The sequence below is a fragment of the Mchenga conophoros genome, linkage group LG8 (genome assembly GCF_057382185.1).
Source record: "Mchenga conophoros isolate Kocher_MC1m ecotype Shallow Benthic linkage group LG8, M_conophoros_male_GT1.1, whole genome shotgun sequence".
Taxonomy (NCBI): domain Eukaryota; kingdom Metazoa; phylum Chordata; class Actinopteri; order Cichliformes; family Cichlidae; genus Mchenga; species Mchenga conophoros.
Genome location: NC_140533.1, coordinates 12,543,762 through 12,569,377, shown reverse-complemented (window position 1 = coordinate 12,569,377; position 25,616 = coordinate 12,543,762). Strand labels below are relative to the sequence as shown.

General features: G+C 41.0%; 3 protein-coding genes across 5 annotated transcripts in view; 2 read left to right on the top strand and 1 right to left on the bottom strand.

The window, feature by feature from the left end:
• The first annotated feature begins 370 nt into the window (after nucleotides 1-370).
• On the top strand, nucleotides 371-10,290 carry rhot2 (ras homolog family member T2). 2 transcript variants are annotated; one of them, XM_085284216.1, is made up of 19 exons: nucleotides 371-574; nucleotides 1,245-1,303; nucleotides 2,199-2,280; nucleotides 2,414-2,457; nucleotides 2,768-2,821; nucleotides 2,909-2,961; nucleotides 3,312-3,420; nucleotides 3,598-3,699; nucleotides 3,839-3,937; nucleotides 4,028-4,136; nucleotides 4,253-4,373; nucleotides 4,591-4,675; nucleotides 5,354-5,499; nucleotides 5,606-5,706; nucleotides 7,032-7,162; nucleotides 7,287-7,367; nucleotides 7,458-7,580; nucleotides 8,098-8,300; nucleotides 8,961-10,290. In XM_085284216.1, the coding sequence occupies exons 1-19, from the start codon at nucleotides 538-540 to the stop codon at nucleotides 9,076-9,078; spliced, it is 1,857 nt and encodes a 618-aa protein (XP_085140342.1). In that variant the 5' UTR covers nucleotides 371-537; the 3' UTR covers nucleotides 9,079-10,290. The 2 variants fall into 2 exon arrangements, with proteins under 2 accessions (XP_085140342.1, XP_085140343.1); XM_085284217.1 differs by lacking the exon at nucleotides 371-574 and adding an exon at nucleotides 764-1,052.
• Nucleotides 10,291-10,578: 288 nt separating this feature from the next.
• The window catches only part of rhbdl1 (rhomboid, veinlet-like 1 (Drosophila)), a 68,297-nt gene continuing 53,259 nt past the window's right edge, over nucleotides 10,579-25,616 (top strand). The window contains exons 1-2 of one of the 2 annotated variants that reach the window (XM_085284225.1): nucleotides 10,579-10,658; nucleotides 10,747-10,844. The gene's annotated coding sequence lies outside the window, so the exon portion shown is untranslated. Of the gene's footprint in view, nucleotides 10,659-10,746; nucleotides 10,845-19,459; nucleotides 19,572-25,616 lie in introns of those variants that run through there. The other variant, XM_085284221.1, reaches the window with a different exon arrangement.
• On the bottom strand, nucleotides 11,528-12,955 carry h1-0 (H1.0 linker histone). The gene has a single exon (XM_085284228.1). The coding sequence runs from the start codon at nucleotides 12,693-12,695 to the stop codon at nucleotides 12,102-12,104; it is 594 nt and encodes a 197-aa protein (XP_085140354.1). The 5' UTR covers nucleotides 12,696-12,955; the 3' UTR covers nucleotides 11,528-12,101.

Here is a 25,616-nt window from a genome sequence, read left to right as displayed (position 1 = left end):
CATCTATACACCCAAATTATTCTGTTTACAAAAATAAGATTCTAATTAATGAAAAGCAAACTCTCTAATTATAGTATTGACTGGCAATAAATGGGACAAATGTTAAAATATAGACCCCGATGATGTGCTCCATGTATTTATATTTGCGAGGATGAAATGTGATTTAAAAATGCTAAACTGGGAGTGATGAACACAGATTGATGTGAAACCACATATCATGTTTGATATTATTTTTTTCTTGTTTGCACTTGTTGTGTATTCCCTGTGATTTCAGTGTGTAGTTGAGCAAACAAACCCTGATCCAGTGCAGTAAATCCAAAGACAACAGTGCAGTGAGTAACGCCTGGCCTGTGCCCAGCAGAGGGCGTGGTTTCACAGTCTCCTCTGTGAACCGGAAAGATATGATTTCACCTTGGCTGCATATCGCTGTGGAGTGGCACACGTTTGTTTTAAGCTAGAAATTTGACATTCAAATGAATGGTGGATGTCACTTTAGTGCCGCGACGTGTCTGACTGTTCTCCAGAGAGAGAGGAAACATGAAGCAAGACGTCAGGATACTTTTACTGGGGGAACGTAAGTCATTCACACTGACAGCCGAGCACAAGCTAAGCAACTAGCAGCCATTAGCTGCCGTAGCTAACTAACTTTTTGACTTCTAGTTGAATATGTTCTGGGTTACTGCTGATGCCAAGAGGCGATAAGTGTCTTTAAAAGGAAAGAAGTTACTCATATAAAAATATATGTTTTATGCTGGTACAATATACTCCTGTCTGTCGTTTATATTTCGCTAGCTTAAAATATTTGACTGGAAAGTTACAGTTAATAATGCGCTGCTGGATTCTAGCGCGGAGTAATCGCAATAACGTTATCATTTTATGTATTTTTATCTTATTGACTGAACAGTTTTAAGCCATACTGTGCAAAACATAAGTATATTTCATTGATCGTTTATTGTTAGTTTGAAAAGTTTGCTTTGAGTTAGGTAAGCTAACACATCAGTACTCTCTAACGGTCGATACAGTCATCAAGGAGCCATATAAACTAACTAAAGGTAAACAGAGTAACAGTTAGCTGCCAAACAATAGTATGTCTTTTATATAATCATGCTTTCTTCTGAGTGAACACGTTTCAATTAAGTGGGCTATGAAGCGGTCACTCCGCATAATAACTACTTTATAACTAGGTGCTATCAAAATACGAGCTAGATTAGCGCCTTTCATCCTCTCATTTTCTTCTCTGACAGCCAAAGTGGGGAAGACATCTCTCATCATGTCTCTGGTTGGAGAGGAGTTTCCTGAACAGGTAACTGTAAGCACAGCTCACCACTGCTGTGCCTTTCTAAGCATCTAAACATTTGCCTTTTCTTGCTATGTACACTCCTTCACTTTTTTGGGTGCACCTTTTGAACTGCCTACTAACACAAATATCTAAGCAGCCAATCAAATGGCAGCAACTCAGTGCAGTTAGGCACGTAGACATGTTCTAGATGACAAGCTGAAGTTCAAACCGAGCATCACAATTGCCAAAAGACGTGATTAAAGTGACTTTGAACGTGGCATTATGGTTGGTGCCAGACAGGCTGGTCTGAGTACTTCAGAAACCACTGATCTGATCTTCCCATGCAAGCATCTCTGGGAGTTGGTCTGAAAACCAAAAAATATCCACTGAGCAGCAGTTCTCAGGTTAGGCATCCTGTTCATGCAAGAGTTCAGAATAGCTAGATGGGTTCAAGCTGATAGAAAAGCAACAGTTACCTTGATAGTAAAAAGAGGTTATTGGAGTATGCAGAAAATTAAAGCTAAAAGCACATTATGTACAACACTAAAGTAGATACCATCCTGTCAGCTGTCAAAATGAAGTTATAGTTAGCACAGACTAACAACAATTGGATAATCGCAATTTTTTGAGTGACGACTTCTGCTGTGACATTTGGATGGCAGTCGCATTTTTGTGTAAGCAACATGAAAGCATGTAACCAGCCTGCCCTGTATCAACAGCTCAGGTTAGCAGTGGTGTAATGATGTGGGGGATATTTTACTGACGTACTGCTTGACACAAATTGAGCATGGGTTAAACACCACAGCCTACTTATTGTTGCTGACCATATCTGTCTTTTTATGACCAGAGTCTTATTATGACTGCATCCAACAGTAGTTTGTGATTATTAATTCAGTTAATGATGTTTAATTTCTAACAGGTTCCCCCCAGAGCTGAAGAGATAACCATCCCTGCTGATGTGACTCCAGAGAAGGTTCCCACACACATAGTGGACTATTCAGGTAGCACATCATTATTACACCATTGATTTGTTCTTGTTGTACACTGTGTGTGCAGTTTGTCGAAGTTGCAAATTGTGCACATGTGTCTGAATGGCATGAGTTTGAGATTAATGTTTATCTTCAACTTTAACAGAAAAAGAGCAGAGTGACGAGGTCCTTAGAGATGAGATCATCAAGGTAAATGCAGCAAGAGAACATAATAAATGTTATTATTTCCAGCTGGAGTGCACCTTTGCATACTTGTAAATAAAAATATGAAAGCTGGGGCCATAAAACTTCAGACTGATCCTTTTCCTTTCTCTGACTCCAGTTACATATATGCACTCTTGCGAAATGTAATCAGTACTTAAAGTTCTTTTATTGTTCTAGTTTTTGTTTTGTTTGTCTTTGAAATGAGTGTAAAGTAGCAATCATTTAAACCGTTTAAACTGAGTCTGCTCTCAGTTTTTAGGATTAAGATCCAACTTTCTTTTTACACCCCTTACAGGCTAATGTGGTGTGTGTCGTGTATGATGTCACCAATGAGGACACAATAGACAAGGTAGTAAACTACTGTTTGTCTTATATTGTGTCATACTGTACAGTGATCCCACGCACATGTGTTACATGCCGCCTTTTCTTTTTTCAGATTAAAACCAAATGGATACCTTTAGTCAACGGAGATGCAGAGAAGGGAAACAAGTATGTATTAGAGTGTGTGTGTGTGTGTGTGTGTGTGTGTGTGTGTGTGTGTGTGTGTGTGTGTGTGTGTGTGTGTCTGCGGCTAGGTGTCCTCTAATCTGTTGAACTTTGCACTCTTTTACAGTGTTTGTTTGCATATGATGTTGGCAAACATTGTAATCTGGGAACTAGAGCTTCTTGTGACATTTTATAAAGTGGACCTTAGCGCATCAGTGAAATTCTCAAAATGTGGAACGAGTATTAGTATTTGAATCCCACAAGTGACCAGGAGCTTAGGTTGTGATGTATGTGTTTAATAAGTCCTGACGGTGTTGTGCTGAAAGTTCTTCTGTCTCCGTTTGCTACATCAGGGTTCCCATCATCCTCGTGGGAAACAAATCTGATCTGCGCTGTGGGAGTTCCATGGAAACCATTCTACCCATCATGAACCAGTTCTCTGAGATTGAGACATGTGTTGAGGTGAAACTTAACTCACACACACAGATCTAATCTCTCCTGTCTGTACACACCTGCTTATTTTACCTGGACTCGCCTGGATTCATAAAAATATTTACACATGAACACCTTATCTGCCTTTGGGATTTCTGTGACAATGATATCTGAACCATTCTTTGCACTTTGTCTCTTTTTTCCAAGTGCTCTGCAAAGAACCTAAAAAACATTTCAGAGCTGTTCTATTATGCACAGAAGGCAGTGCTACACCCCACTGCTCCTCTTTATGACCCTGAGGACAAACAGGTCAGCCATTATTTTTTATTTATTTATTTATTTATTTTGGAGCTGCATGCCAGGTGTGGTTCTTCCTGTCTGAAACACTTCACTTGTATACAAGCATACATTCAAATTAATTAATTTTATATCTAATGTTTATCTCTAGCTAAAACCGTCGTGTGTCCGAGCTCTCACCCGAATATTCTACATTTCCGACCAGGACAACGATCGCATCCTCAGTGATGCTGAACTCAACAGCTTTCAGGTGCTCATTTTAAACAAATCAAATGTTTTCTCAGCTTTTACTTCAGACAAACATCTGATTTGTTTACTAAAAACACATGTCTTCATGTAGAAATCCTGTTTTGGGAATCCTCTGGCACCACAAGCCTTAGAAGATGTAAAGACTGTAGTTTGGAAGAACACCAGCGATGGAGTCCAGGACAATGGCCTGACCCTAAATGGTTAAAAAATAATTAAATACAAAGTTATGAATGTCAGCGTGTAACCTTAAACCAGGTTGTTTGAGGGCCATATTCAACTAATGGTGTCACGTTTCTTTTTCTTCTTCTTTTTTCAGGTTTCTTGTTCCTTAATACATTATTTATTCAGAGGGGTCGACATGAAACCACGTGGACTATCCTCAGAAAGTTTGGCTACGATGACAACCTTGAGCTGACTGATGATTACCTTTACCCTGAGTATGTGTAGTGCCTGCATCCTGTCTCAGTCCAAAAACATAACATTGCTGAAGGCCACAGTAAACCAGTGGGGCATATAATTACACTGAAAACGTCATTGCTCCTGTACAGTTACAGTAATCTGTCATCCTGTTCATCCAGGTGGTTTTGACTTTGTTTGGTTTTTCTGCATTAGTCAGAGAAATATTGAAATATCTAAATGTTCTTCTGTTGTCAGACTCAGAGTTCCTGTTGGCTGCACCACAGAGCTCAATCATCAGGGTTACCAGTTCATCCAGCAGTTGTTTGACAAGTACGATGAAGTAAGTAGCAAGTTCAGTTGTTTGAGTCATGAGCTCTATTTAAAAAGTTTCCTTGACCTTGATGCTGGAAGGTACCTCAGTACTTGTGCAATTTTGTCTATTATGCACAAGATTTGATGTATGTAGTCAAGGAAAGTGTCCGTACACACTTAGGTTTAGTAAACTGAATGTTTATATGCCTCTGACAACAAAAAGTGCACAAACTGGCTCTTGTTCTCTCTGCTTGTAATTTTATGTGTGCTGTTAATGTGACAGTATGAATTCAGTTCTGTGTTAAAGGAGGTACATAGATTTTTTTAATGACTGCTGTCTCAGCTTTGTTATGAAAAATAAACAGGGTGCCGCTAACACATAAAGCCAGATCGATTAATAGAATGCAGCGAGTGTTTGAAAGGGTCTCGTGTCATGCTGCACAGTAAAATTAGTGTAAACATGATCTCCCTGTTAAATGGTAGCTCATACCATGTTGAGTCTATCCATCCATTCATCCACAATTCACAGGATTCACTACTCCTACGGTATTGATAAGAATTTAATCAAAGTTACACACAGTGATCATCTATAGGGTCTCACAACATTTGTCATAATAAACAGTGAACTGCGATGGATTGTGAGCCAGATGAGCAGTTACATTACTGACATTCTGGTTTTGAAGAAGTGCATTGCTTTCCCTCTTAGGATAAGGACTCCGCCTTGTCACCGAAAGAGCTTAGAAACCTGTTTTGCGTATGTCCTTACATGCCATGGGGTCCTGAAGTCTACATGACTGTCCCAACCACAAATAAGGGCTACATCTCAAATCACGGCTACCTCTGTCAGTGGACGTAAGTTTCTTTGTAAATTATTGACATTATGTGTTAAGTAAGCTCTGGGTTTACACTTTAATGCACGTCCAGGAGTTTATTGTCTGCACACGTATGACCTTCACAGGCTTTCTGCATACCTTGACATCCACCGTTGCCTGGAGCACCTAGGATATCTAGGCTACCCTATTCTCACTGAACAGGACTCACAGACTGCTGGAGTCACAGGTGTGTGTGTGTGTGTGTGTGTGTGTTTGTGTGTGTGTTTAACATGGATGGTGAATAAAAGGCATTATTACTGTGACACATAGGAGATATCAGTACTTCTTAAATGTAATTCTCATATGTTAAGCTCTATATTGGAAGATTAGTCTTAATGCTGTTGAATAAGTTTAGCTTGTGCACGGTGATCTGATCTAATAGTTCCCCTTGAAATGGAAGTTTATAAATTGCATGTGTTTCAATACATTTATGGATGCATGCGTTGAAGCACAGTGCACTCTCTGCATGGCAAAGTAACTGGGTATTAACTCAATGAGTGATGAAGTTTGTATTTTGTGATTGACAGTATATGACAGGATGTGACTTAAAGATATCTGCAGACACATTGTGGGCAGTTTGAGAACAGTTTTGTAAGGATGTGTGATGTAATGTTACACATTTGTCAGGAAAACATCAAAAGTCTTTCATTTTTTCAAAGAGACTTTTTGTGCATGTGCGTGCTGGTTTTAGTTTTCTTTTAGGTAGTTTGATGTCCATTGGTGAGTCAGCCTTTTTTGTGCAAGAAAACCTGATCTTACTTTGATTTTCTTTTAAATAAATAAATTAACCTCTTTGTGTACTTTGGTTTTAGCCATGTTAGCAGAATCATTCAGGGAAAGTCTGCTTAATAACTGCCTGTCATCAGGGGTTTTTGTACTGTGCGCAGGATAAAACCTCCTCATTTTAGTGTCATTGAGAACTACATTCAGGCTAAAGATTGCACTTAAGTAACATCAGTGAGTAGAAGCCAGTGTTTTGCTCTTCTTTTTATCTTTTCTGATAGATTTATTTTAAAGTTTAAATTCTTAGCTCTATTTCTATTGGTTGCTTTGAGCACAAACTTTAAACTTTACACTTCATTTAAAACTAATGCAGTGTTTATGTGTACGGGTATTGACAACCACTAGAGGTCACTTTACTCAAGGTTTATGTTCACCAGCAACTTTCATGTCAAATGTGAAATACGGCAAAACATTTTAAGATAACTAAAGTGGCTTATTAGATGGGGCAGTAGCAAATACATGTGTTGACCAGTTTATCTTTGGGTAATTTCTACACTGTTTTTACAGGCTGATCTTTTGGCATCTTATGTTTTGGTGTTTTATGTTTTTTTCCAGAATTTTAACATCTGAAATGTTTAACGTTTTTCTTTTGATGAGCATCGGTGGTGCTCTTACAGCTAAGCTAGTTGAAGTCTAACCAGCTTCATAGGAAAAAAATAGCATATCAGTGTTTTTGCCCGTTTTGTGATTTATTTGTTTGTTTGTTTGTTTAAATGTTCATATGTGAAGTGACACGAGAGAAAAAGGTGGACCTAGAAAAGCGACAGACCCAGAGATCAGTATTTCTCTGCAAAGTGATTGGACCAAGAGGGACAGGCAAGTCGGCCTTCCTCCAGGCCTTTTTGGATCGCCACACTGTGGTATGTCCCCATCACCTAGTCCGGAGCTGAATGTCATATGTTGCATTCTTAGGTAGTGATAGACAAATACCACTCTTTACTATTAACTCTGATCATGCTAAAGTGTCTTTTTTTGCTTTAATAGAATAAAGGCGATTCCAGCAGTGCCTTCTGCCCTTATGTCATAAATACTGTACAAGTCAGTAACCAGGAAAAGTACCTTATCGTAAGTAGCTCCCATGGGGATTTTTTTTAAATCACCGTCTCTCTCTATCTGACCCTGACTATAACCTGAGCAACCTTCTCTTCTCTGCAGCTTAACGAGGTAGACGTGGAGACAGAGTTCTTGAAGAAGTCAGACGCCTCCTGTGATGTTGCTTGTCTCATGTACGACATCAGTGACCCCCATTCCTTCAACTATTGTGCCAGCATATACAAGGTCAGTTGCAGGACCATTTGAAGGACAAAGTGTCAATTTCTATTTATTTTTTTAATTTTGAGATCAGTTCTACTTTTACTGTGTGTTTTGCTGCTGTTTACCCACAGTTACCCTATCTGATAATCCAGCACAGCTCACTTTGCAGCCTCTCCCAGTCTTTACCGTTCGTATATGTAATTACAGAAAGATAAGTTTGGAGAGCTGAAGATTGCAGAGGTTAGACGGTCCAACATATTAAATAGACTTGAGACAGACATCCTTCCAGCATCATTATTAGTTTTTTAATATTTGTTTGACTAAAGAAAGATTCAGTTACAATTACTCTGCAGTTACTAAGCAACACATAAACATAAACTGTGATTTAATTTGCTTGTATTTGGACCCACTGGCTGTAATTAGTTGACAACCCCATAGTTATGTGTTATCTGAATTACATTAGGACACCCTTTTATATAAATTTGCTCCTCTCTCAACTCAGCTTTTCACTGTTTGAACTTGTTAATTTTTTTTAATTTAGCAACATTACATGGAAAGCAACATCCCATGCGTGCTGGTCGCCTGCAAGGTGGACCTTCCTGAAGTGAAGCAGTTCCACGGGATGACCCCAGCAGAGTTCTGTTATAAGCACAGACTGCCTCCACCGATGCCCTTCTCCACGCTGTCCCTTGACTCCACCAGCAAGAACATCTACACAAGACTTGCCTGGGCAGCCATGTACCCGTATGTTTCAGTTAGACAGCCTGCTGCACTCAGTCACCACCTCCTGTTTTCAGTCACCATTTAGGTTCTTTGGTACAGGGAGAACATCCCAGGTTGAGCCCATGTTAGATTTATTAATAGAGAAGTATATGTGAGGTAAATGTCTCTATATATTATATATATCCACCTATAGGAACCGTATATTGTTTTAGGTAAACTGCGCACAGATTAAAAATATCCTAAGTGCTGTCAGACATTAGATAACACTGTTACCTGTAACTGTATAGTACCAATGACAGTTTCATAAACATCATACACACAGATTCTGACAGTCACTTTGGTTTGCACGTGCAGAGGGAGATGATGGCAGGCAGGCAGCAGAAAGCCGAGGCAGGGGTTAATTGCATATTTATGGCTCTGCACATACTAAATGAAGTGTAGAGTTATATCTACCACATTTTATTATCATTAAAAATCATTTTGATATACAGAGTTTCTAGGGGTGTATTCAGGAGAAAGTTTCATTAAAACTGTAGAAACTATAAAGCTGAATGAATAAAAGGTGCTAGGTGAAGGTGTAAAGTAAGCTAGATGTTTGTAATATTAATGCTTGTTCATGGTTTTTTTTTTTTTTTTATTGCTGACCCTCTGTGATTGCTCTTTTTCCCTTTCAATCTCCAGGCACCTGAATGGTTCAGACATGAGCAACACAACATTCTGGCTGAGAGTGGCTTTGGGCTCGGCTGTGGTTGCAGTTCTGGGTTTTGCTATCTACAGAGCTGTTGCCAGACTGAAATAACTGACAAGCTGGAAAGGCTTTCCCCCCCCAGCCTGATGCTCCATCCATCAAGACCAAACCTCTGTGACCAGATGCAGAACCGCCACAGCTTGAACTAGACAAAGTCCATGTCATCTTACTTTTTTTTTTAATACCCTGAAGGCTTCCAGGACACTTTCCATATCTCTGCCATTTCCATCATCTGATCTCTTCTCCACTTTGAAGTCAGTTGATCACATCACACCAGCAGCAAGCTGATGATCGTATTATTCCCCATGCTGCCGGGCCCAGCTTTTTCCGCCTTACATTGTTCGTCCAGGCTAAGTAGTGGGTAGCCTTTCTGTGCTTGACACTCCAAGAACTGCTACTGTTAATATCCAAAAAGGTGCTTTATCAGAGGGGAGGAAATGCAGGAAGAAAGCAGTGTCAAGCCCACTGCTTTCCCCCTCAGTGTCAATATAGTGCTAATGATGAGAGATTTTTATATACGTGCATAAAGCAAAATATGCCAAATTGAAACACGAACCAAAGGGCAGCATGTGAAGCATTTTGGCAAAGACTACTTGCTGATTGGCTGCTGCTGAAACCCACACATGAGAATCGCTGTTTCTTCTGACTGAGATACCGGAGATACAAATTAATTGTATACGATTTGCCAAATTAATCCAGTGGCAGTGGGTAGTTGTAGCATGCTACTTTCCTCTTAGGCATGCTGTTTGGACTGATGAAGTATTGTTTTTCTTTTCTTTTTTAGTAGCAAAGTGTTAATGGGGAATGCTGTGGCAGGGAGAGATTTCTCTTTGTGCAGAAAGAAACTTTCCTTTCATGTGGAAGATGGTGGTTTTGCATTTGCCGGAATGTAGGAAATATTTTCTGCTCTAAAAGGAGACCAGGCACACCTACAAAATTTTACATTTTTAATGAAAAATGTGGTCATTTATCTTTGCTTCTGCTAGGTTTGTCAATTTCACTTTGAAGTTAAATTAATTTTAATCGATTTTAACTGTTTGATTTGTGCTTTTTTTTTTTTTTTTCTCCCCCCTAACACCCTTCCAATGATTTTCCTGTGTCACAGAGTCCACCATTGTATTGTTTTCCCACTCTGACTCTTTGATTATTATACCTGTTTTGTTGACTGATTTAGCTCTGAACCCACTGTTTTCCCCGGACGTTTCTTTGACTTTTAAAACAGTTTTCTTACTGATTTTAGTTGCTTAATAAAAGACCAGACCAGACTGGGTGGAGACGTCATGACTGTTGAAAGAGATACTGTGAAACTGTAATTATTATTGATGTTTAATAGTTGGCACTTTTATCTTTGGACCAAGTTTCTGTCGTTACTGAAGTTTTTTGTTTTTAGCGCTCAAGCGAGAGCAGATGTTTTTAATATCTGGCATCCGAGTGTATATGAGTCACAGGAGGAATGGATTCTCTGTAAACTTAATCACAAAACCTTATTTATTTATTTATTTATTTATATGCGTAAAGAGTTAAAATACTGAAAATTAGATTACTCCTCATTGATGCGGTTTCAACAGTGGCATGCTTTGGTTGGTCTGCCCGCGGCACATTGATTGCTCAGCAGGGAGCTTTTAAACAAGGTTAGTGCAGCAATCTTACATCCCTATATAAAGATAACAAGAGGGGAGTTATTTACATGTAATCCTGATTCCTGACTCTCATCATCAGTTGGGAATCCAGTCTGCTGCCGCCTTTGTGCCGACTGCAGTGAAGAGGAGCCCGTTTGTTCCTTCAGGACGCCACAAGATGGCAGAGTTGCTCCTCAGGTAAGGAGGAGGACGGCAAACGATGGGTGTGTCTGCAAAGGCACCTCCTCGGGGATCTGCAGCCCCTCTACATGATAGATGTTGAGTTTGATGTGCGAATGATTGTTACAGGTTAACCTGTATGTCCTCTATGTAGGAGCGTTTGAATTGTGGGTTTCACTAAAAAGCGTTAACCCCCAGTTATTTAATGCCCCTGCCATTGTATACAACTGCATTTTCATTGTATTAAAGTGCTTTATTCCTGTGCACATTTCCCGCTCTGTTGTGTGCAGGCTTCGTGCTTTATGTCACTCGGATTATAAATCAAACCTATTGTCTGCACCCACGGAGAGCAGGTTGCACTTGATAAGTTGAAGTATTGCTTCATAGTGTAAATTGCCACGTTATAACTTGAAGTCATCTCAAGTTTCACTATATTTAATCAGCTCTTATGCGATTAAAATATGTCATTAAGGCTTCCGTAGGTGGGCTTTGTTAAATCCCAGCGCATAACTAATACTATGGAAAAGAGGGTTTATATGTCATCCCAAATATCCACACATCCAAAATTGAGAACACTGTGTTCTTTGTCCTTGCAGCCAAATAAATGACATATAAGCCTTTAGAGTTTTGCTGTGCACAGTATTTTATCCATCCGCTTCACGGAGCGAATTACGCACATGCGCGCAATAAGTTGAAAACACTTTTTTGTTTTTTAGAAGATGACAAAGGTTTATTGGGTCGCAGTGTAAGCAGTCTTTAAAAGTGACTGAATACAGAGTGGTGCTTGTACATCATGAGTCGTCTGAACATGGAAAAAAATATATACAGGATGGAGTCTGAATGACCACTATAGAGGCTTTAGGAAATTCTTGCTGACGCTCGCCTCCCATGGTCTGTACATTGTGAAGGCTCAACAATGCTCAACATTGAAACATTTGTATTTTCAGCATGACCTCGTGCACTAACAACAACTATTCATGACTTCCACTGTATATACAAGTTTTCCTTATCAGCAAGATCTCACTCTAGCCCATAAGTAACCGAGGATCAGACGGGAATTAACAGTATTATTAATATTATTATTAACGCAATAATTAAAAAAACAAAAAAACAATGCTCACAATTATTTCTACAGCTTTTTTAGGCTATAGTGCAAATGGAGAGAAAACTACTGGTAAAAACAGTATAAGTTTGCATGACACCTTACAAAAATAATACATATACGAAAACATTTCCTTAAGTATTTACAGTGATTTTGCCTCCGCTATTGTCCATTCACTTCTTTTTTGATGTCTTGGCTGCCTTTTTGGGTGTCTTTGCCTTGGGCTTGGCTGCTTTCTTTGCTGGTTTTGCTTTGGGCTTGGCTGCCTTGGGTTTCTTCGCCGGTGCCTTTTTGGCTTTTACTGGCGTCGCCTTCTTCGCGACCTTCTTCACTTTCTTCGCAGCTGCTTTCTTGGGTTTCTCCGGTGTCTTGGCCACCTTCTTGGGCTTGGCCACCTTCTTGGGTTTGGCGGGCTTAGCCGCTTTCTTTGGCTTGGCGGCCGTCACCGCTACCGCCTTGGTGGACTTTTTGGAGTCCTCCGGTTTGGTGAGCCTGAAGGATCCGGACGCGCCGATTCCCTTGGTGTGTCGCAGCGTCCCAGCCGCCACCAGTCTCTTCAAGGCCATTTTAATCTGGACATCGGCGTTATCGCCCACCTTGTAGTTTTTCCTCACGTACTTCTGGATGGACTGACGGGACGCTCCGCTCCGGCTCGCGTCGTGAACAATAGCCGCTTTAATCATGTCCGAGTACTTGGGATGAGAAGCGAGCTTCTTGGGCTTGGATGCCTTCTTGGCTTTGGCTGGAGCCGTGGATGTCTCCGTCATGATGACTTTTTTGTTCTTCTTTGTTTTGAGTAAGTTAACCAGCAAGTCCTGGAAGGTGTAAGTGTCACCCTGCTCTGTGCACAGGAACGTCGAGAAGAGCGAAATAAACGCGCAGTCAGAAATGAAGCTTTTCCTCTAAGTCCAGGTTATCGGACAATGCGCTACTTTATTTCTGCTTATAAATAATAAAAAATCTCATCCACACAAAGTCACGCTTTAATACCCGGGATCAGTTTAAGTGTCTTATTCCACAGGCGCGTTAGTGAGCCTATGAAGCCTATCTGCGGACGTGATTGAGAACACCAACTGCCAGCAGCTGATCTAGCGGACTCCATGGAACTGGCGCCGTCCCGTTTGTGTTTCTTCATCCTCCAACTCCTGACAAATATAAAAACTCCCGATGAATACTACCGAGCGGAACATCACGGGCTGATAGCAGAGACATTGGGCTTCACGCCGGCACACTCGTTGTCCTCCATCCGCGCCGGCCAACAACTTTTATTCCAGGAAAACCCGCTGGAAGTAACGCGTGCCGTGAACAATTTTGCACAATTCGCATTAAATTGACCCAAACACGCGGAACCTGGGACAAAATCACCCAACGCACATCGAAACTGCATCTATGCTCGTGCTGATGCACGCTGTTCGTGCAATGCAGGAGTCCGTTTTTCCTTTTAATACATGGATACATTTTCACAACTAACACAGTCCGGCCATTGACTTTGAGTGACGTGGTCGAGATTATTTACTGTTAAACCACGTATAAATTAAATGTCACGGTATCCAAGTTGCAGGTGACACTCGGGACGGTAATGTGGGTTTATTCGGATCGTGACACGCTTCGTGGGTTCCCCGTGTTTGCTCATATTGAGGCAGAATTGGTTATAACTGTCACTATGGCAGTCTCCACTCGAGCTTCATTGTCAGGAAAGTTGCCAACACCTTCAAAGATTAGGGATTCTGATAGCGGGTCTTAAAATTGATCACACCGTTTCTGACAGGGGTCACGGATGAGTGGTCGCTGTATGACCAGGTGTGAGTCCAGCTGCACACGGGGGACCGCAGCCGAAACCAAAGTCCTTCAGTATAGGGCGCAGTGATGGCTTTCTTTTGTTCAGGAACTGGCGCATCAGACCACAGTCAATAACAGGTTGGACGTGTGGTTTTGCTCATGATAGTGAGGGTCTGGGGTGCCGATGCAAAGCAGCAAAAAATAGATCCCAGATAATGAACTTTGCAACAATTCTGCTACATTATTTCTCATTTTAATATCAGGTTTACTGTCCCTCCCTGCAACGCCATTTTGATTCCTATATGAAACTCACAGCCACAGGAGTAGTGCTCTCACTCGACTTTTGTGACGTGCTTATCCAAGTTATTGGGGACTAATTTTTGGATGGATACCAGTTTCTGTCCTCCTGCGCATCACACTAAATCTTGCACACATACACACACAAAAACCACGCCGACAACTAGGCAGCTTTTCACAGAGGAGGTCCTCCACTGTAGGCTACTGCAGGATTCTGCCCATTTTGGAGTACCCACTAAAGTACCCACTATTATAAAATTACATTTAGCTAGATTGCAATAATATCTCGCGTGCCTGTTTCTATATAAATATATATGAATGACATATAAATTATTTCTCTCCCTTGTTTATCCACCTGTGTGTTTATAGTGAGTTTAAGGACTGAGTGGGTTTTGTTTTGGGGGGCGTGTGTGTTTCTCTGTTAACCACAGTCTGGGTGAGTTAGTGGGTTAGTGAGTGAGGAGGGATTGAATGGGTGAAAACGATCAGAGAGGGGAGGGGGCGTAGAGTGAATGAATGTGTGTGTGTTTTTCCCCCCCCTTTCATGTGGTACACATGGAGCTTAAGAGGGACGGAAAAGATGAAAGGATGAGTTATGAATGGATGAGTGTGTGTGTGTGTAGGAGGGTCCATATGAAATAGTATTTATACTCATATAGCACAAGTGCACGGGTGGCGTTGGTGGTGTAGGTAGGTGAAGGAGTGAATAATTGAGCTCAGGCGAGCTGGAGGGAACAAAAATATGAATGTGGTGTAAGTGAATGGAGGAGAATAATTGGGCTGTGCGTTGCGCGTGTACGCGTTTGACTGTATAAATACTCACTGTTGGTTTTATGATAATATGGACAACATCTCTATTGTTTGTGGCTCCTTTTCGGGGTCAGGAGTAACAAGAACAGCGTTCGCGTTTCGGCTTGTTTGATTGGAGTGGAGGGCTGACTCCGGGGCAGTTGTTTTTGTCACCGGTTGCTCGCAGTGACGCGTCATTGTTTTTGGCCGCTTGTGCCCCGTTTAGGAAGCGGTGCTGAAAAACAGCAGCCAAACACGGAGTTGTAGTCCAGTTAGACCACTCCCTGCGTTCACCGGCAGAGGGATGTCCTTCACACAGGCTGGACCTCCCGAGCCCCGCTCAGCGCGCAGCATCGAAGTAATTATCGGGGTAATGATATGTAACTTGACGAACGTGGCACTTTTATTAGGACCGTCGCGGAGGCGTTTCTGTTTCACAGGCGACTCATAATTAACAATTATCCGCTGATTGTCTGAATCCCTGCCACAATTATAGCCTGCTGTGGCCCCTTCCCCCCACCCCTCCCCTCAAGCATTAGAGTCTCAGTGGTGTGGGACAAGTGATTAAGTCGATTAATCAATTAGTTGCTCGAAAGGAAATAATTTTTGATTGATTAGTATTTTATGCAAACATGGGTTGGTTCCCCGGTATCTGCTTCTTTTTGTGTTTCACATTACAATAAACTAAACAAAAGAAGCTGTTGAGGTGGCTTTGGACTCTGTCGCTTAATTACTTCTCAGTTTTGTAATAGTTGCAGCCTTATGTAGGCGGCGCTGAGATGGTAGAGCGGGTTGTACACTAATCAGAAGGTTGGTGGTTTGATTCCTGGATCCTCTACATCACAGTATTATTGGCAAGATGCTTCAATGTATTTATTAGAGTGTGAGTATGTGTACATTAGGTTAAAAAAGAGAGATATGTTAGTGTTTAGAGTGTTCAAATAGAGTAAAGAGAAAAAAAACAGTCCATACATGCTGCCTGTGACCTTAAAAGATCCTGATGCCACTTTGGTGTTGACTGTGCATTTATGGGTCATGTGTGTCTGAGATTCGCCTTACATAATGTTTGACCCAGTGCTGGTGTAGTTGTCTAAAGTTGGAGAGAGTGGAGTCGGAGTTATGTTACATATGTATTTACAGAAGACAGCTACACCATCGCGTCACGTGTGTTAGCGTTCCCACTCTAAATTTATCTGATGCCAGTTTGTAATTTTAGCTGAAGTAAACAATCTCAAATCTCGTCCTGTCGCTGGTCCAAAGCATTCTGGGTAACATCAGCCACCATTTTGCTTCTGAAGGCCTCATTGTGCTGCCTATCAGAGAAGTTGATCGGATGTCAGAGGGTCCAGAACTGCCCAGCAGACAATTACACTGTGTTACGTTTAAAAGAGCACTGCTTTAAATTCAGTATTTGTAAAACTGGTTTTATTACGGTCTCGTAAATACACCACACAAACAATTTCCCTCATTGTTTGAGCAGCATTGAGCATTGTTTGAGTAATTTGTCATATTTTACCTCATGTATATCTAGTGAGATTATCCTATGTGGAAGAGTTTCCAGTCAGTTACAGTAAAAGGACTGTTTTAAACTAAAATGTGTGACGGGAACATCTCTCTATGAATACATTTTGGAAGCGAGAGGGATGTAAAAGGCTCCAAATTTGTTTAGCTGCCAACAGTTAGTCTCAGAATCCATATCTACAACTATGATAATAAAACGGATGACTACACCACCTCTTAAACGGGAAGGTGGGAATCGCCAGACATCCCATGATACAAAATATCACAACACTCATCATATGATACGGCAGTTTTTAACATTTTGCAATAATTAGAAACGAGTATTGCAACAATTATAAAAATAATATTGCAAATTATGTCCGCAAAGTTAAACTCTGTCAGTATATGTCTTATCCAATAAAATCAATTTCTCTCAATTCAGTTATCACTTATTTATTTTAGCAAAATGAGATTGTTAAGTAAATCAACATTGTCATTAAAACTGGCCGTAAATGTTGCCATAAGACTGAGTCAGTCTATTAGTCTTTGCATGAATGCGGTCAAGTTGGAAATGACATGCAATCGGTTTCTGATAATACAGCAGTTAACTGTGTTAAATCGTCAAAATCACACATCTGTTGTTGTCCACACAGACTGAAATTTACATTTAACTGTTCCATTTGTGCTCAGCGGTCTTCCTGTACCACAGGAATATAACCAGTTGGTTGCCTCTAAAACTCTGGTTACAATTTCTTAACAAGAATGATTGGAATGAAGAGGCTAGGACCTCAAGATGGTGCGCTTATGAGCTTGATTTTTTTTTTACTTAATAAGGTAGATGCAAGTTATGAAAACTGGGCAGGACAGGGCTTAACAGTATACTGTATGTTTTATGATAAGGGAACTGGGTTTGGGATGAACTCTTGTTTGGTTGTTTATACTCAGTAAACGTGGATAAAGTGACCAAGCTATTATGTGGCATTTTGAGTCTGGCTCCCTATTAAAAAAAATGTATATTTTTGGTAAATTCTAAATAATGATAATTTTTTTAAAAAAAGGAACATAACCAGAATATGCCAGAATCAGCTGGCAGCCTGTCCCCTCTAGTTGTGTTCATTGACGGGGACTCATTCAGACTAATGCCAACATGTCGGCAATTTGTCTGCATTTATAAATTAGACAAATTATTTATTATTTGCAAACCTTTGACAGTCTCTCTCTGAGTGATTGCAGTCAGTCCAAGTCAGACTAGTGCAGAAAGCTCCCCTCCCATCGGGCAGTATGAGCTGACTTGGTTGTATTTTAATATATTTAATAAAATATTGATATTTGGTGTCCTTGTATCGATATAGTACTGACAAACAAAATTTCAAAAGTTTTGTGAATATTTTTTCCCCATTCCTGCTAAACACTGAACAAAAACCAGAGCTGTTACCTGTCAAGATCATCTTTTCCACACAGTATGTCAATTGATGGTCTGTACCATGATCTGCATGTGAGCTAGTGTAACATTGCTTCCAGAATAACCTAAATATTAAACACAGATCCTTGTACACTGTATAATTTATCCATGCTAGAAAAGGGCAAATCGAGGCTGATACGAAATGAAGCGTGTTAATCTTTTAACACTTGCACCTTCCAATAAATCCACTTTACTTAAAATCTGCTGTTTTGCATTGCTTTATGATAGACTTGAATGCAGGCCAGCCATTTAACCAGCAGCACCCAGCAGCACATTTTTGTTCTTCTGCAGGCTTTGTGCTTCAGCTTCTTTAAAAGTTCACCAGTTAAATCTTTCAAACTGCCAAGTCTGGGCTTTAGTCTGGCTGGTTTTATTTGAAAGAACCATTTGTGCCATGTTTCAGCACATAGTGGCAATATGGCAAGTCTCCAGAAGTAATCGGACACTTGGCTGACAAATGTGCGTTTGGTTCGCTGTGTGTCATTTCTGTGTTGGTTCACGCTGCTGTGGATCACAACTGCTGTACTGATTATCAGATCCTCTGTGGATCTATAAAATGTAAGCCCCTGGTAAGCCTTAGAAGCAAAAAAAACTGAGCGTAAATCACAAACATCCACAAAGAAATGAGAAGAGTTCATATGAAGCTGTTCTGTCAAACATGGTGGTGCTTCTTTCCTGGGTTGGGTTAATAAAGCTGACAATAGAAGTGGCCCAGTGGCATCTGCCTGCGATTTCACAGCTGATGGAAGCAACAAGATGAATTCTTAGATTAATCTAAACTCCCCCACTCACAGCCAAAGCAACCAAAGAGGTTTTTAGGATGAAATTGTGGAATATTTGGTCATTTTTGCTTAATCTGGTTACATCAGGAAGTCTATCCGGAGCAAAAATCTGCCAAATCAAACATGCAGATCGACCTTCTGTGGAGCAGCCGAAAGTAGTTTGTTTTTGCTCACTTAAGGGAAATGGACTTATAGAGTTCTTTTCTACTCTACCTGAGCTCTTTATGCATGCACCCATTCACACACACTGTTTTCCACACCTAAGTGCTTTCTATCCAGCATTCACACTCTGATGAACACATCGGAGAGCAGATCAGGGTTCAGTATCTTGCCCAAGGATACTTTTGGCATTCAGGCTGGAGGAGCCAGGGATACACCCACAAATCTCCAATCAATATATGACCACCTCTAGCGTGTGTCAGCTTGGTGCATGCATAAGATGATTCTGTTTATGCTGTTTATGATGTGTCTCACTACTTTAGAAACCTTTGGCACTGTCTGTATGACAACTTGTCTGTCCTTCAGTTTGTGCTGAGAGTCAAATCTCTCAGGTTGATTTGAATTGTGATGCAGTAGAGGGCCCGAAGAGTGACAAAAATGTGCAACTGCCCAAATTGTTACTGTCTGGACTGTATATCATCATTTTATCCCTGTTCAGGCTCAAAATGCCAGTTATGGATCTGAGGTGGACATTGTTTAGTTCAACTGTCATTTACTCTGTCACAGCTTTCTGTGAGATTAGACCTTCACCATGGTGACGCTAGACCTTGCTGAGAAAGTGAGAACAGCTTTTTGACACTGCAGTGGTTTTAATATTGTTGTCTTCAGGCCAGCTGGGTGTGTGTGCTCTCCGTCGAAGTCTAAGTGTGTGTTCTGGTTTTGACAGCTGTGTCATCGCTTCGATGTCGGAGCAGGTGTCAACGGCCAAGTGCTGCGCTGACTGCTGCGCATCCGAATCAACAGAGGCCGTCAGTTCGCATCGCACCAAGAGGTTCTTTGTGAGCGTCTCTTCAAAAACGCCCTCTGTCATTTTGGTATGTAGAGTAGTTAACTATTTCCACAATGTCAGCTGTCAAACCACCTCTCGTATAACAGGCTGCTCACTGGACACAGTGTGTCAGAGCACCTGCGAGCTGTCAGTCACACCAGCAGAAGCTTTGGTGAGGGATTGTCAGCTGACAGTTGAAAGATTGTTTTGGGGTTTTTAACTGAAGTGCTGAGTCATGATGTCAAGCAGCCATCTGGAGTTCTTTCAGTAAACTAAAGTTATCGTATTAAGGTGAGATGGCACAGGCAAAATCCTGTCCCATGCTACCTGAAAGAAATAGTTCCAATAATAAGTTTAAGTCTTTATCTGCAGTGAATGGGTCGTTTGGGCACTTTGAAAATTTGCAGTTGTATCAACAGTTCAGGCTGGTGGTGCTGTAATGGTGTGGGGGATATTTTCGTGCCCCTTACAACAAGCTGAGCATCATTTAAACATCACAGCACCTTGTTCAAACTACACCATGAAGAATTAAAGCAGTTCTATAGGTACAATCAGGTACTAGCAAGGTGTACTTAATAAAGTGGCCCACGAGTGTACACAGACTTTGTCAAATATACAAATGCAGCATTGGCAACTTGCATTTAAAAATCTAATTTCTGGCTGTGAATGTTTTACAGTCGGGTTTGTTTTTATGTCACCCAGAGCTCGACTAACAGAACTTTTTTCCCCTTAAAAATGGCAAAAATGTGCTTTTTCTGGCTTTTCCCATTTGTGGAAATCTGAAACAAGAATTTTGAGCAGTTGCTAATTTGCAACAAAACATTCAAAGAACTTACAATATAACAGGAAATGATTCTTAACTAGGGAAGAGCCAAAGTGATAACTGTTATTAAAAATGTAATTCGTCTGCAGTGTCTCTCTCTCTCTTTCTCAGTAGCAATAAAACTAAACCAGAGCAGCATTTAGTTTGTAATCAAACACTTATAGTGATATTTTGGTTATATGCTGTCACATCTGATTGACACTGGCACTCGTAAAGAATGCTGAATTTAGCTCTAATCCTGACTTTAGCCTTTGCCCCTTTAATACACTGGGACTTACAGTAGGTAGAGAACATGAGCAAAACAAGCTGCAGCAGCAGTCAGACACTAACTCTGAGCTGTGTAATGTGTGCCAGCTTCATTTTAATTGAACCTTTCTTTGGTTCGTCTGGGGTTGTTTTTGTTTTTGCGTTTTGGTCTTTCCCCCATTAGTTTCATGGTTTTATTTCAACATCTCCTATAAAAACTAAAATTTGATTGATTGTTTTTCGCTTTTCCCGTGCTACCAAAATATTTTGCAAACTGTTTTTCAAAAAATCTGGGAGAATACTTTTGCACATAGTGCAGTTCTGGTGTCTTGCGGTGCTGAGTTTTACCAACAGAGGGCAGTAGCATTTTAAACACAGGTTAGAAATTGTGTTATTTGGCATCTATCAACATAATCACTGACTTGAGGGGAATTCAAATTACAAAAACCGTGTCAGAAATTTCTGCTTGTGTCAGATGATGATGATGAAAGTAAATGGTTGAAAAAGAAAAAATAAATGCAGGCAGTAGAGACACTTGGGTTGTTTTGTTCATTTGCAGTTCTGCCCAGATGTTTTGTTTTATACCACCAATAATAATCAGTATTTAGTCTGATCACTGGTGGTTACGGTTACGGAGGATACGGCTTTGTGGGGCATCTTTATGACCCCCCTCTTCTTCTTGTTCGCTGAAGACGGCTCTTTATGACTGATGGTCAGAGCGGTGCAGCACATTGAATAGAAATATTTACATCTGTAGGGCCTAAAACTTTAATCGCTGTACTTCATGTGTAAAACACATGAAAGCACGTGGAGGACAAGCTTGGATTCAGATGATGCAACTGCAGCCTTAAACAGCAGAGGTCTCTCCATGACTCCCAATCCTATCAATGAGAAGATCCTCGGAAAATCTGATTTTTACACCACATTTGTAGCACTGAAAACAAAATTTGGGTCTAATCTGCACTTCATGTTTTCGTGTGTGTGTGTGGGAGAGAGAGAAAGAGAATATTGTGAAGCTTAGAGTTGGCAGAGATCATAGAATATATAATACAGTCCTCTTTTTAGTAATTTTCCCCTCTGCTTTTCCTTCCCCCCTCCTCATTTCCCTCCAATTTCTGCCTCCTTCCTCTGACTCTCTCCTTCCTCTTCCCCTCCTCTTCTGTTTTATGTCCCCAAGAAATCTTCTAAGTAGAGCAGTTTGGATTAAAACTGTGTCATTCAATGACCTGATTCATTTTTCTGCCATTTTTCTTTATTTTTTTTATCATGTGGGTGATTCCCTCTATTGCACAATACCTGCTGCTTGATATTCAGTGGCTTGAGTGTGAAGCCCCTCATCTATTTTAATCCTTGTGATTAGCGGAGGCTAACGGGTTATTAGAAAACCCCCTCCTGGAACAAGCCGTGTCCTTAATTTACAGAAGATTAGATTAGAAAACAATAGAGCAACACTTAAATGCTGAGATCAAGCACATTGGCAGCATGCTGAGCGTTCATTATATTGTGCAGACTGGATTATATTTGCACTCCAAAACAACTTTCAGACCAGCCACTCTCCCTGAGTTTATTGTCTCTTTTCTCTCAGTGAATTCACAAACTTTCTCTTCCCCCTGGTTGTTTTCCAGCAATGTTTCCCAGCGCGCACCAGACAGCGCTCCAGCTGAGCGTCCACACAGAAACATCCTCAGGTGTCGATGTGTCTCCTTCCCACTACTTCCCTTTCAACAAACCAGACAAATAAGATTTCACGAGGTAATTTCTTGTTATTGCTTTCTGCAGCGCGGTTTATACTCTTCATAGACGGGGCCAGGAATCGATGAGTCTGGCTGAGATGTTTTACTTTACTGAATATGAGGTACAGCGAGGTAAACAAAGGCTCAAGAGGTATAGTGTATCATCTTGAAGCAGTATGCAATATCGGGGCATTCACGGGGCTTTTGATTGACTGGAGTGTTTAAGCGTTTTGTGTGAAATGGTATACTAGGCATGACACATGACACATCATAACAAACATCTCCACAAAGGGAACAAAACAAAAGGCAAAACGGATTTTTCTGCCTCTTTTGTTTAACGGACGTCTTTCAAACACTGAGATGGCAAGTTGTTTGTTTTGGGGGGTTTAAGCGTTATTTTGTGAAATAGTGGCTCCTTAGAGTAATGAAACAAATACAAAAACATCATGACTGCGTGTACTCCAGCTTTTAACACAGTGTGTTTACAGGGTGAAGTGTAACTTTCAAACTGGTTGTAGATTCCTTACATATGAAGTTAAATTTAAACCTAAGGATCTGATCTCCAATAACTTCGTCTTCAGTTATGAAAACTCTAGATTTAGCCAATCAAACCTTGCTCGGTTGTGTTGTAAAAGAATTTACTCCACAGCAGACATGTGACAGCTGCCTCTTCCCAGATGCTGTGTTATTAAAGCCAAGTGCTTTAAAAAATATATATAAAATCTGTGTAGAACCTCACATTGCTGCAACAATCAAAACTGCATCGTTAACAGAGCCTTATTTTCAGTCCAGACTGAGCAGCAGGTCTGAATATCAATTAGATTTAATAAAGATTGGAACAAAAGAATTAACAAAAGTCTTTTAAAGATTGTTTAAGATAAACAATGATTTTTTCCCCCACCCTGTTTAAAATGAATCCATAGTTTGGAGTCTCTGCTTTGTAAACAGACGTATCCAACTCTCGTGCTAATAATGCTAGTGCAGGCTGTGTACAATTAAGCACACTGAATTCAGACCTTTTAAGGCATTCATTTATAGCTTCATCTTACCGCACTTTCAGTGAAGGACAGCTATTCTCACAAACACCTGCCTTATGGACCTGCAGGTCGTTAAGCTGGTGAGGAAGAGTGTAGACTGGTGGTCTAATTAACGTGCATTTCTGCACTCCCTGAACGGCCTTGTTATTCTCTCCCCATTCTCACGCAGAGGCTACACCAGTGTTTTGTCTGCAGCTCTCAGGGCTTGTTAAAGAGGAGCAGGTCTGCCTGGGCTCATCCTGCCGTCTGCATCCATCCACCAGAGGTGAAGGGTTTAGTCGGGCTCGTTCAGTTGGCGATGCTTCAGGCAGCCGAAGACTGGACTTTCTTTGGGTCGACTAATGTCACTTGGTTTCGGTTTAATGGCAACAATGATGCTTGTTTGACCTTTGGTGGGGCCGTGAGCTTTGTTGGCATGTTATTTACACCGCTGAAAATGCTGTTTACTTGCATCAAGTGCCATTTTGTTCCATAGAGGGCATTTGACTTGACGTAGTGTGGCTCAATAGAGCGGTATGTGTTTAATTTTGGATTTCTATGCTAAGAAATCTCATGAAGACTACATTAAATTCATCTTTTGTGTTCAGTTTTCCAAAGTCTGGGCGTTTCTCTTAGGAGGGTTCTCTGCTGTTTTTCTTACCGCACCGGATATGTATTTTTTTACTTGTCTATCATTGTTTGATGGAAGTCCTTTGAGGTTACCAAGGCAACAGTTGAATCCAGGTTCACTTTGGCAGCTTTTTCAATCTGTCTCGCTCATTGCAGTTTGCAGATCCTCCAGCAGTGACCTCGTAATTAGCTCGGTCGTATTCAGGCTCACAACTACCGAGTATTGGAGACAAATTAATTCTTAACATTGATTAGTAGTCGAACAAAGAACGTCATGGCGTGACTTCAGTCTTTCCACGCAGGGAGGAAAAAAATGGAATCCTGTCATCTCCAAAGACTTGGAGGGTAATTATTAAGGTTTTGTTCAAACAGGAGTGTCAGACTGGCATAATGGGAGGTGACAAAGGGAAGGTCTGGGAGCTATGCCATATTCACTGTGGCCCAGGCCAAAACCATTAGAATAAATACGGCAGTTACTTATGGCTTTGTATAGCTCGCAGGCTCCATCTGACCCAATAAAGCACAAGACAATACTGTCCTTGTAATGAGGTATATATATATTTTATTTATTCCTTTCTCACATTGAAGAGAACTTATAAACCACTTTGCATCTATATGAAGAGAAAGGTCCAAACATGTGGTGCAATCACTGCAATCGTTTCAGCAAGCAGAGGGACTGTGAGTTACACAGAAGACATTAAACATCGCCGCCTCACCCATTATCTGTTAGCTGAAGCGGTCCCTGAGTCACAGCCTTGACACTGTGCTCCACTGGAGAGGGTTTAAAAAAATAAAATAAAACTAAGATTTACATTACACTGCCATTATCACCATTGTCCTGAGGAGGAGGGGTCACTGTGGATTTGTGCAGGAAGAAAACACCTTTTAAACAATCTCAAGAAAGGACTGACGCCCACCTGAGCGCTAACAACTTCAGCTATTTTTATGTTCTCCTCCCCGCAACCAGTCTCTTTATTACCTGTCAGGTGTTGTAGATTGAACCATTGTTCTGATATTACTTAATGAACAGTTATGGGTTCTGGGTCGGTGTTATTGTTGTTGTGGTATTCGTCTGAGCTCAGTGGACGATCAGTGAGCCAGCCAAGCTGTCTGATTCAATTTCATGTTTGTGTGCGTTGGAGGTGGGAGTCCGTTTGATCATTAGAGCAGTCCTTACAACGAGCTAATGTGTCAGAGATTATAATTAGAACGTAAAGGGCTGCAGAACAGCTAAGGTTTGATCAGTGGTATCAGTAGTTCTTTTTCCTTGTGATCCTTTATGCAACACATCTCGTGTGTGGCTGAAATTGACAGACACAACATGGATAGTATTTTACCATATGTCTGTGTATTAGTAGCTTTTGTCTTGTTTACACTGTGTGGTTTTGTGTATGTATGAATGTAACAGACCAGACATGTGTCTGTGTGTGTGCATGTGTGTGGGTGGGGGTGTCTGTAGCAGTAGTAAGCGCAAAGCCGCAGTGGAACCCATCCTCTCCTCCTTCCCCGAGACGCCTTACTTGTAGTGAGGAGAGGAGCCGCAGCCCCTGGCCACTCCTTCCCCTCCTGCAATTGGAAGCGAGAGGCCGCCTCCCTCCTCTGCCTCATTGGTATGCAGGCGGTGCAGTGTGTGTGTGTGTGTG